General features: G+C 34.9%; 1 protein-coding gene across 1 annotated transcript in view; it reads right to left on the bottom strand.

The window, feature by feature from the left end:
* Nucleotides 1-13,070, bottom strand: part of FSIP1 (fibrous sheath interacting protein 1) — an 88,284-nt gene that overhangs the window by 72,150 nt on the left and 3,064 nt on the right. Inside the window, exons 4-8 of the mRNA XM_009283656.1 lie at nucleotides 11,384-11,556; nucleotides 10,362-10,446; nucleotides 6,954-7,052; nucleotides 3,890-3,990; nucleotides 3,051-3,158 (exon numbers count right to left, since the gene is read on the bottom strand). Of these exons, the coding sequence (XP_009281931.1) occupies nucleotides 3,051-3,158; nucleotides 3,890-3,990; nucleotides 6,954-7,052; nucleotides 10,362-10,446; nucleotides 11,384-11,556 (566 nt within the window). The remainder of the gene's footprint in view (nucleotides 1-3,050; nucleotides 3,159-3,889; nucleotides 3,991-6,953; nucleotides 7,053-10,361; nucleotides 10,447-11,383; nucleotides 11,557-13,070) is intronic.

The raw sequence follows: 13,070 nt of genomic DNA, 5'->3' as shown, positions 1-13,070 counted from the left end.
GGTGTGTTATCAACATTGTTCTCATCCTCAATCCAAAACACAGCACTGTACCAGCTACTGGGAAGAAAATTAACTCTACCCCAGCCAAAACCAGGACACCAACCTACAAATCACCGTTCCCATTCTTGTCCATTGTATCAAGAACATACAGGAACACACATGTCGTGTGTAGTTATCTATTCAATATCTGATACAAATAGTAAAATCTCTATAGATACATGCCCACATGATAGTGACATGTGCCAAATACAAAATTTGGAAAAACGTTATACTTTTCCATTGCCTTGATGCCTTGAGAATTGGTGCAAAAAAGGTACAAAAAGCCACTATACTCTAGGTCAGAAAACTATGATGTTTACTAACAGAAGGCTGTTTAAAACATCTTCATGTCTTTAAATGCTGAGGTTTATCAAATGAAGGACCATCTCCTCAAATTGGAACATGTCCTTGATCAGGAAAGAACAGAAGAGACGGTATTGTTAATCAAACACCAGCCTTTCCAACAAGAGGAGTAAAACAAAAACAAAGAAAACCCCCACAACCCTCTCCCTACAGTTTCTTCCTATTCCAAGGTTGGATGAAGTACTGTTTCAGATGAACATTTTGTCACCCTTACATGGAATTATAATGCCAAACCTGTTGCAAGCATATCTGATAGAATACCTTGAATCTTTTCCTAAATGCACAGACAAAAGATTAATTACATAATGATCCAGTGAGCTTTAACTTTGTTCTTCTAATATGCAAACAAAAGTAGAATAAAAATCAACTCTCTTAACCAGTAGATCAACATTAGACCAAAGAGTCTTCCACTGCATTTTTTTTAATGTTAAACTATGTCAGCCAAGTCAAACATCTCTGTGCAACATCATTAACTGATGAGTATTTTACACAGATAAATAAGTCAATCTGCAAGCTCAGTGTTCATGTCCCAAAAAATTCAATAAGCTTTCTATGTAAAGTGAGGGAACAAATGTCAGGTCAACAGGAAGATCGGTGCAATTTCACAGAAGTCGAAGTTTTTTGTCTCATGAACACAAGCACTGAGTGTGGCTGATAGTTTTAAACCTTTGCATACCAATGATCAGCAAAGGTTATGTTTTCTGTGCTTCTACTTCAGTTTACTAACCGTGAAAGAACAGTTACTGTTAAAATACAGCACATTTATATAACCTTAGTCATTTGTCCATCAGGTTTACCTGACTGATCTGGACTCCTTCACTTATATTTGCCGCACAAAGCTCTGAAAATGCCAAAACATAGTGTGTATTTACTAGTTTCCCTAGAGTAAAAAGTTTTGGACCATGGACCGAAAGAGTTTTGACCTAGAAATCACACTGAAGTTGGGTAAATTACAAATTTGTTTAATGTCACAATGGGTAAGTTAGTTCTCTGTTTCCATAACCGGTTTGGATTCAGATGAAGAAAATCCTGAGCTCACCTCCTACCCCATATCCTGAAACAGTAATTTATAAAGACGGATTTTAGACACATTTCAGAAAATAGTAATGAAGAACATCCTCTTGGATGTGTCTTCACCACCATTAGAAAATAACTCAAAGTACAATATGAGAAGAGAGAATTAAAAAAAGAAAAAAAATACATTGCATTTGCTTTTGTTCCTTTCTCTCACACGTAAGTTGTTATTTAACCTACTGAAAAATAATTTACTCCAGATCATTTTTAGCTGTATAAATTAAACAGAAAGTGGACCTTGGAACCATTAGAAAATAACTCAAAGTAAAATATGAGAAGAGAGAATTAAAAAAAGAAAAAAAATACATTGCATTTGCTTTTGTTCCTTTCTCTCACACGTAAGTTGTTATTTAACCTACTGAAAAATAATTTACTCCAGATCATTTTTAGCTGTATAAATTAAACAGAAAGTGGACCTTGGATATATTTTGTTCATTCTACACAAAGTTGACATCTTTCTTCTTAGGTACTATCATTCAGTGTATACTTACAAGTGTTGTGAAAAAGTTTGTAACATTACTACAGACTTAACATAATGTACGTTTTAATGTAAAACAAATTAGAAAGGTCACCTCATTTCTTTACCCAAAGCAAGCATTTTCCCAATATTTCTTCTTATTTATTAAAATGCAGTTTTCTTGAAGTGTTATATCAAGTTTACATAGTTTGAGGATGTTCATTCTATGAAAACACCTATCTTTAGCATGTTTAATACTATATATAGTTGAAAAATACTGTAAGTTCCTAGTATGATTTATTTTTCAAACCAAATTTTATGTTCCCATCCTAGCAGCCTTATGATTACTTCTGTAAAACAACAGAGCCCCTGAGAAGTCCTTCACATTCCTCTCAAAGCAGTAAGAAATAAAGGCCATCTCCTAGTAACTGGGAGATCAAAAGACTATTTGACGTCTTCACGTTACTGGGAATCATTTTGTGGCACAGAGTCTCCTAGAAGCAGTGACTGGTGGACAAATCAAACACGTTTTTACTCTCCATGAGGAAAGGTATTTCTATCTACTTCAGCTCTTGCTATCCACTGCAGTATACTTAAGCAGACTTTGGCTGTGTACTTTTCAGAGAGAGTGAGTTGGAAGCCACACAAAGATGCCATGTTATCTTTCTAAATGGACACATAGGCTTCATCAATGTATATTTCCCCAATTGCTGTATTCTGAAGTTCATGTCCTCAAAAAACTCTTGGGGTTTTTTTGAAGCAGTTACTGGCCCTTCTACCAGAGACTACAGCACTAGCCACTCAGATTGATAGGCAGCAACTTCACATTTTATGCAGAGAACACAGCTCATCATCTTCTCTGAGTGTGCTTCTAAGCTCCTTCCACCCACGTCTAACTTTTAAGTTTTGCTGTTTTTCTGAGGCCAGGCATGTCCAAGTGTTAGTAAAATGAACAAAGAAGTCAATGAAAATTCATTCTTGGAGAGAAAGCCAATCAGATTTGTCCAGCTTTTCTCTCATATCTCAGTAGGTTACTTCATGGTAAGACTAAAACCAAATCAAATTTAGATTTACTGTACAAATAAGACAAATACAGTACAAATTAAAGTTGCCATACCTCAAGACCTTGCAATTCAATTCCATCTTCTGTATCTTTCAATAGTTCAATTAACCTTTTCCTTTCTCTCTCAAGCATAACAATCTGGTTTCCTGAATCCTTTGCTAGCTGAAATATTTACAAAAAGAAAAAAAAAGCAAACTTTAGAACTCCATTAGCTCAAACAGCACCAAAACAAAGTTTTTAAACTCTGGGAAATTAACATCCAAGTCTTGCTTATTGCCATGATACGAAAGTATCACTCTGACAGAAAAAGCCAGCAGCCTATATCTAATACATTGATAATCTTATAACAGTCTTTGACATGGGGAGGGGGGGCGGATATTTTTTTGCTGGATGAAAAATCATTATAGCTACTAGTTCTTCACAGAAAAAAAAGCATGAAAAATCAAGGTATCTATTTTCTGACAGAAAGAAGTCTTCTGTGAATAAGGGTCCCATGCAGGCTATACATGAACAACCTGCACACCTATTCCTTATCTATGCATAAGAACATCTTCCTTTAACTTAACAGTAAATACATTTAAAGAAAATCTTAGGAAATATTTGCCCTCAAAACAAGCTATGTCCAGGCACAAACAGAACAATTCAGTTTCCAGTACTCTTTAGCAAATACATAGACACAGTATTATCTCCACCAATGAGAGCATCCAAGATGAGAACTATCTTATACAGTATTTTGCCATAAACAATTTTTAACAGCAAGATTTTTTTCATTTATGCCTAATTAGCTTTTAATGTTCCTGATAAAGAAACCCAACTGTCCCCAGAAGTACTTATATACTATTTTTTAGTTAACATTTAACAAAATGTTAATGATTTTATGCTTTAATGCTTACCTCAATGTTCTTTTTAATGAAATCCTGATTGTTTTTACTTTTGCTATGCGTTTTTTCTGCTTGATTAAGAAATTCATTTGTTTCTATTTCACTTGCACAATCTGAAGTTCAAGGAAGAAAAGTTGCTAAGTTATCATCATCCCTTTTCTGAATCAATGTGAGCTGTAATAACAGCAATCCCATTTAAATATTTAACAAACATATAAACTATATTGCTGTATTTAAAACACAACTATTGTCAAAATCTAATCTCATTTTTAAGCTTTTACTATATGAGATAATTCAGTGTTGGGGAGGCTAAAATACTTTTGGATTTCTGACCTCAAAAATGTTAAACATGGCTGCTTTAAAAGCCATGGCATTCCTTCGAATCCTATCATTGTTTCAGTTTTATCATCAGTACAAAACCAGACAATAATTTTTTTGAAAACCACAGAACTATTTGGAGACATATCAAGTACATTTTTTAAAATAAAACAGCTGAAGAACAGATGATATAGCTGATATTATTATAACACAGCTTATAAAACAAATTTTGTTTAAAAATAAAACTTGTTGTAGAGCTCTAAAGCTATTAAACACAGCCACATGATATTCTGACAACATCACATATGCTTTTTTCCAACAATGGGTTTCTATCCATCATACTAAAATGGGCACACATTCTGTTTTTCAGAGACTTTTACCAGTTTTAGAACAGCAATTGCTTTACAAACAGCAAATATTTATCACATTAAATAACAAGTCTAAGAAAATACAACCAACTTCTAAGTCTCAAAAACTACTTCAAAAGTAGGCACAGTACCTTTGGCTTTTCTGGAAAGGAGAGATTTGAAAAATGGGTGGGCTATTTGCCTACAAAAAACCTCAATGTTAAATAATAGAAGATAGGCTATGGAAGTTTACATGGAATTAACTCTTTTTCAGAGTGAGTAGACTGAAAGCAAACTCCCAAAGATATGAAATAAATTCCATGCATCCTTTTGCACACTATGGACAAAAAACTGTGCAACATTCTCACCAATCAGATTTACTCTCAAATTGCAATTAAACTTTAAAGGACTGAGGTGTTGGATCTGACCTGTCACAGTTCAAATGCACAACTGTTAACTGAAAGCATCCCAAACCATCTTTAACATTACCAGGTAACATCTTGAATCTATCAAGGAAGTGGATCATATAAGAATTTACCAATCAATATAAACATGACAAGTTGTATCCTGAAATGAGCAAAACACACCAAACACCAACATAACATGCAACATACATGAAACGTTATTTTTAAGCTATATCTTTCTCTAACTGTAGAATAAGCGTTTTTGAGAGGAAGCCATCATACGGAACATCTCAGAACATTCCAGTAAAGAAGGGACAGACATGGATCACTGGGACAAGGAATACACTGAAGATTGCCATGGGTAAGTAAAAGAGACTGCAGCTCAACAAATTTTGCATACAAGTTTTGGTAGATTTGGTACAAATTTCAAAGATGTGGTACGAATCTTGATAAGACTGCTAAAGTAATATTATAAAACTAATACATACATTCTTCTTCACAAGTAAAGCTCCTCTTGTTCAGGGTCTGCCTTTATGACAACTGTTACACAGAAATCCAAAAGCAACCAAAACAGTAAGTCTTAGCTATTCAGAAACCATATCAAAAGCCTCCAGCAGAAACAGTAAAAGTCATTTAAGTAATTTATTGCTTGTAAGTTGTAAGTGATCTCTATTTCATGCGTTCCCAAACTAAAAGAATGTAGAACGTCTCAAAATAGTGCAAGCAACAGCAACTCCCAACCATGCCTGTACTGGGAGCTTTAGAAGTCATTGCTTTCCTGAACACTGGTAATGAAACCTGCCATTGCTATTCAAGGACACTCCAGCACAACTGAGAAAGCGTGAAGGTGGAAGCATGAGGGTCAAGCTTCATTTTAAGGGAGGAATGAAGACACACGGTAGGGAGACAGAGAAATCAAAAGCACAGCACTGTTCCAACCCAGTGTGAAGAAACATTTAGTAACACAAAATTAAGGTCACATACTGGTGGACTAAGACAAGTGATAAAAGGATAAGGGAGTTGAGGTCCAGGTTTGAGAAGTTAAAACATGCAGTCACATTCAAAAAAAGTGCAGAGATTCCGCTGCCATCAATGGTCCAACCTTGAGGAACACCTGTTTATTATATCCTTGTCATCTTAAGCAGTCACCAGGAAGACAGATTCCAACTGTTTACATAGAATGGTAGATGACAAAGAAATAAACAATTGCAGCTGATAGCAAAGGCAGCTGAAGCTATTCTTCTTATGTCACAACACATGTGAGAAGTTACTCAACCATACAAATTTAAATTTCAAATAGGGAAAGAACAGAGGCACAAAAGCACAATTCCATTTATTTTGAAGAGTTGGACACACTACACTACTACCAGCATTTGATACCTCTATTCAGTGCACGTAAACAAGTGATGTCTAAAAGTATCAGCACAGATGTTTGATTTTTGCCAGAAAGTACTTAATCCATAAAAGCAATGCAGCCTTTACAACAATGAGCATAACAAAACATAAAATGAGTTGTCTGAAGATTTAGGTTTGTCACAACATCCATACAATTTCTTCTGAAAACAAAAAAATTACAGAACAGTTGAAACTGTATACGGCACCACTCTTCATTTTTAGATGGTTTCTTGAATATAAACCTATTAATGAAAGTTACAGTACCTTAGAATAACAGCAAAGACAAGTTTTTAAAGAATTTCCATGAAGAACCAGTGATACATTTTACAACGAATCAGTTGCACTCCTCATCATTTTGCAATGAAAGAAAAAAAGGTTTATAACCCTGAAAGTAAAAATTTTCTTAGCATGTTGAGTAAAATGTTTTAGGTAAGTCACAAACAAAATTATTCTTTTTTATCATTTGTAAAAAAATAAGAACTGTTGCCATTCCACTAAGTGACCTTGCTTTTTCTGATTTCATTGGCCTAGCCACAAAGGCCAAGTCTTCATTACCCACCCATTGTACATGTTGTTTTGCCATATCTAGAAATAGAAACTATAAAAGCTTACCCTGATTATGTTGGGTTTTATGGCGATCATAATCTTCTGGATTAATTTGTGTGTGAAATACTGAAGTACATATTTCATCTTCTTTAGCATGGGAGGGATCTGTAAAGAATTTTTTCAGTAAAATTTAATTGAAATGTATTTAAAGAAGATCTAGTTTCATGTGTATCAGACTACAAGATCTCACACATGAAAGTTAAAGAAATTTACTTGGATAAATTGCATCACCACCATATTTCTCAAGAAATAAAGAAGGGGGAAAAGCGTAAGGTGTGTCTCATGAATAACTATGATGTTTCACATGGCTGTGTTTTTAACAACTACTGCCCATTCAAGACAAATAATTACATTCTAGAAGGTACAGCCCAAGGCCCTAAAGTTCAAAAGCCTCTGCAGACACCATGTGGCAAGTCATCTAGAAGTTTAAACGATAACAAAGCATCCAGATTTTCACAGTTGGTGTCTGCAGGGGTGCAAGAATTATTAGACTTCCAAGTGGCTTAGGTCAAGGGTATAGTCTAGAAAAAAGTGTTCAAACACCCCAGCATGCAAGAGTTGTTTCAGTTACTCAAAAAAATTCAGTTATGGTACTGACATATATCAACTGGAAGTATAAGTTAGAGCATTAACTTGCAGTCTATATGCTTCACACTTACAGAAAAGGACTCATATTGCGAAGAACCATATATATCATATGAAAAATGTGTTTTTCACACTGAAAAAAACAACCAACATCCTGTAATAATGAAGTTTAATGGACTCAACTGAAAGTATGATTTTGTTACACAGAGCACAGGGGAATGAATTTAAGGCCGTTTAATTAAATCCTGATTTACATTTCTGCCATGAGCGTGTCAGAGGTTTTTCTGTGCCTGAGAGGCTGGGACACATAGCTTATTAATGATTTTGTACCCAGAACTTGTGTTTGATTTCACAGCCCCATTAAAAGCTATAATTAAATAGCTCCCCTATATAATTTATTTAATAAAGCTCTTTATCAAATTCAAGCTCTGAAAAGCAAAATATACGAATTGCATTCCATTTCAGTATCAACCAGGGCAGCTATCAAGGCACTCATTTAAATAAGTAAGTAAATAAGACCTGAAAAGTAAGGCACTAGAATGTCACAGAAAATTCAAGATAAAGATCAAGCTGGCTGAAAAATATAAATCTAAACTATGCAGTTTTGCCAGTACGGTACACCAGAACCCGTATGATGCACCCTACAGCAAGGAGTTACCACTGAAACAAAAGAGGAATTAAAGCACGGAGTTCATTAACAACCATATAGTCTTGCTTGCCTATTGATTTTTTACTATATCCTGACACCTACTGGAGACTTTTTAAATATCACCCGTATCAAATTCTGTGTTCTTCCCTCAATAATCCAAACTTTAGCACAGAAATAAAAGTAGGTTACCTTGTAATAAGAAGTTTTGTTGAAATGTTTTAACCACACATTGCTACCATTATTATGCACATACTTCCAACATTCAAGCTCAGATTTTTGCTCAGCAATAACCATTCAGACCTCAAATCCTTGTTCTCTCCCCAACAAGAAAAAAGAGAGGATGCAAAATGTGCATATGATTGACAAATGTCTAACTCCAGCACCAAGACAAAGTATTCAAACAGCAAATTTTTTTAAAACCACTCTTGAGCAGTTTTGACATGGTATATTCTTGAAAAATTCAGTCTGTTTTTGTTCTCCCTGCCCCTCCCAATAAAGACATTGTGAGCAGAATGCCTACAGTTTGTTCCAGCGTCTCCCCCAGTAAGAGTCTAGCCACAGAAAGAAAAAGGAGGACATTTTAAAATACCCAATTTTTTCTTTTTCCAGGTCCCTGCAAGCATGCAAATCCTCTGTGCATTCTTGAAGAAAACTATCAATATTTCAGAACATGCTTCAACCACTTGCTTTGGAACTCCAACAGAATTGTGTCCTTCCAACTCAGAAGAGAAAACATTTCTAAATAGTTTTTTAACTTTTCTTTCCCTATTCTACCTATAGTTTTACATTATTGGTATTCACTGTAATTTTGATCATAGTTAGTCTTTTTTTGTTATGTATCACATTCCATGTTTCTCTGTATCATTAACTATTTGTTTACCTTTCCTGTCAAAGAACTCAATCCTTCCTTAGTCATTTGCCTATTTTTAATGCAGCTATAGAATTTTGTGTTTTAAATGCTACTTAAGAGGAAAGCGATTTTTACTAAAAGACTAAAATGCAAACATTTATTCTTATCAGTGTGTTCATTTCCACTTTGAATATTTTTGTCTTCATTTTCATATCATGAAACTCAGAAATGATCTTATCAGACTTCCCAGTCTTTTCTTCCTGAGAATAGTCTGCTAGCACATCTTTAACATAGTTTCACTTTTTAAAGCTGCCATCTATCCTAAATTTTCTTCCCTAGAATTCTCAGAAAAAAAGCTGGTTAAGAAAACTAAGTTCATGTTTCATATTCACGCCTTTTCCTTAGAAACACACTCCGTACTATTTGATGATCCCTTTTACTCAAATTCTCTCTCACGTTCAGAATCTTAAATTCTTTTAGACCCTTTTGGACCATGGTCCAAGACCTGGGCTGTGCATGCATCTTCCTGCATTCTTTTCCAACATACAACTCAGTAGTTAGTATCATAATTTGGTCCTAATCTTTTGGTTCTTCTGTTAACAATTCCTAAGAAGGCTCAGGATTTCCCTCCCTCTGGACCTGTCATATTATGAGATCCTTACTATGGCATTGCCATTGCCTCCTCCTCACTCTCTCTCTCACTCCCACATGAAAATTTTCTCCAAGATACATGAGTGGCAGGGCCCACATCCCTAGAGCTTCTAAGTAATGTTTTTAGGCCTAATATTTTTTAACTGCCTGCCCTTCCTATACCAAGTACTCCAGCCTGGCGAACTCTCTCACTAAGACCACCAGTAACCACACAGCAGTAACTTCATCATTTTGTTTGTTTACCAAAGCAATTTTGAATTCTTTGCTTATTGCCCAGATGTTCCAAAACAGTAAAGACATCCAAGCTTTTCAGCAGGTTTCCACTCTTCTTTTTCCCTATACCTGCTATCATTTCTTTAATTTACCAGTTTTATCAGTCATGCATCCTTTCTGAAATCATCTGTTTGCCATTAACTTGAAAAATGCTTCTAGAGTAGCCAGTTCTTTGAAAAAAATACAGTTTCTATAAACAAAATTAAAGAACAACTTCTACACTTGTGATAATGCAAAAATTATTTCAGTTAATTTTTCAAATATTCCCTTGATGTACTTTTACATGCAAATATTATTTTATCTTAAAGGTCTGAAAGCTTTATTTTATAGTATCCAACAAAAATATGAATATTAATCAAAATACAGGATAATTACATCAAGGTATTTACTTCTCTTTCTTACTTACCAGCTGTATCCTGCCATAATGAGATCAAAGCTAAAAAAAGTTTTGTGTTTTCTATCTCCTCATGGCTTCCAGTGGTACTGATAGACTATTCAAAAGAAATAAAGCATAAATATACAGATACATGCATATATTTACTTTAAGGTAAATACTTTAAAGCAAAATACGTTGTCTGCTTATCAGGTCTAATGAACTTCAGGCCCTATTAAAAATCCCTTGTTCAGCGGCAACATTTACTTACCACTTTGTTTTCTTATTGAGGCTATCTGAACATCTCCTAAAGTTATGATAAGGGCACAGTGGAACTTTAAAGCTTCTGTTATATATTGTCTCTCACATGGAGACACATTTCACAAGACAAAGAAGTTCTGTATTGTATATATGGCTCTCAATCCAAATCCATTGAAATTATGAGATGCAGTCAAACCAACTGCAATCATGTCCTTTTAGCAACTGACATTTGCATTCATGTAAATTATACAATACTTAACCGCGGAGGAAATACTAAATCTCATGTTTCAAGGCTTAAAGTGACATTTAACTGCTAGAGACCAGGATAAGAATAATGTGAAGGAATTTGTGCTGTAGGGTTCTTGTGCCTTCTCCAGGGGGCATCTCTAATTTCCTCAATAATAGACAGTACTGAAATAGATGGGCCTAAGAATGGTCACACTGGAACAGAATAAACGCTTTTAGGTTTGGGTTCACAGGCATTACCTCTTGTCACACCTTATCATACCTGCAAGTAGTGACCTTAAGCGTAAGACTGTGCTAGTAAACCACACCTAGACAGCTGTATATTTGGCTACCAGTCATACCAATTTTTAAGTACCACAGCCTTCTTTCAAAGCCTGCCTACACAATATATATTAAAACCTATTCAAAGTTACTTTTTAAGATCAATTTCTCCACTTTAGTCAGCCAACTGTGAGTTATTTCATAAAACAATGCATCTGAAATATGATAATTCTGTAAGACAGTACTCTAAGATATACTATTTACAAAATAAGCAGAACACTTCTAACCTGAAGATCTTCCCAGAGCTTTGCCCTCATTTCTTTGCCTTGTTTTTTAATTGCTCTCTCCTTAAAGTAGTTTTTTGCCAGTATTGTGTCAAGTTTATTCATTTTCTTCATAGCTGCTTGAATCTGAGGATCTACATCTCTTTCTTCAGAATCTTCCAAGTTGAAAGAGTTTGCTGTAGAATAGATTTAAAATTAATGTTAGCTTGAAGCATTTCAACTTAAAAAAAATGCTAAAAAGCAGTACAAGTAATTTGAAAACAACCATAGACAAGAGTACTATTATTCTCAAGCATATATATCATGTTCATTTCCAAACCTGTTTGTAGCAGGGAAAAATATAAAAGTCTTTGTAACAGAATGCTGAATCAAACTTTTAGCTGTAGCACTTGGATATGGGGGTGTGGAGGAGGAAGAACCCCCCCATTTTGGGCAAGTGGTTCAATTCAAATTTATAATGGAAGAGTGACAACATCTCCACAGTATCAGCAAAAATCCCAAACAAATAAGCTTAAAAATAAAAAATAATTTCTTCAGGCTGACTAGTAGAATATATGTTGAAATGTCATTCATTAAAATGAGTAATTCTGGGGTTAAGAGACACTCTGTAACATCTCTACTTTTAAATGATACAGAAGTTTCAGTCTTGACTTATATCCCAGCCAAACCAGATTCTGATATGGGTTCTCGAAAAATGTTGTTTTGAAAAATAGAAATGGTGAAACACTATGGAAACTACCATTATTTAATTAAAATCGATTTCTGTATTGTCTCTTTTTCCTAAACGTGCAGATTACAATTTCTGATCACTTTTAGCTTTTCCCCTTCCTATAGCATCCTCATGTTCTGCCCTCTTTTCTGGTCAAACTTAGCTTCCGTAGCAAGAGTAGAGGAAACACTTGTAGCACTGTCCCTATCCCATAGACTTCCAAGTTTTGGAGTCCTGCAATACTTTTTCATTTTCTAATCTTCTGAGGTCAAATGTTTTACACATCCACTGATCCCAAGCATTTACTGTGATGCATTAGTCTACTTTGTGCCATAAAAAGAGATGAGTGATTCAACAAGCAGAGAGCTATAAAAATCTCACTGAGCTCCAGGGAAGCCTCAAGGACAGAAGATAAAAAAAGAGGACTTATTTCAACTGGCCTGAACCCAGCAGATGAATTTGGACCTAAAACTACTGAGTGAAGCTTTGAAGTTGAGTTCTATCGAATTTGTGTTCTGAAGAAATGAATATTATGTTAGATGACCAGCAATGCAGCACAAGATAGAATCACCACTGGATTCTGCCTTATTAGATTGACCTAACCTAGTAAAACTCAAATACTATCATATCATTAAAGAAAGTGAATATCCTGTAATAAAATAATTTTATTTAAAGAATTCATCCAACACCTCTTAAATATCACAATGCATATACATTTTCAATTTGTAATATTTCTTTATAACTATAAAATACTGTCCTGGTTTCGGCAGGGATAGAGTTAATTTCCTTCCTAGTAGCTGGTACAATGCTGTGTTTGGATTTAGGGATGAGAACAATGTTGATAACACACCCATGTTTTAGTTGTTGCTAGGTAATGCTTACACTAGCCAAGGACTTTTTAGTTTTCCATGCTCTACCGACTGAGAAGGCTGGAGGTGCACAAGAAGCTGGGAGGGGGCACAGCCAAACTGGCCAAAGGGA

Source organism: Aptenodytes forsteri, unplaced genomic scaffold, assembly GCF_000699145.1.
Source record: "Aptenodytes forsteri isolate BGI_AS27 unplaced genomic scaffold, ASM69914v1 Scaffold342, whole genome shotgun sequence".
NCBI lineage: Eukaryota > Metazoa > Chordata > Aves > Sphenisciformes > Spheniscidae > Aptenodytes > Aptenodytes forsteri.
The sequence above is the reverse complement of the archived record's forward strand: the minus strand, read 5'-3'. Positions and strand labels throughout refer to the sequence as shown.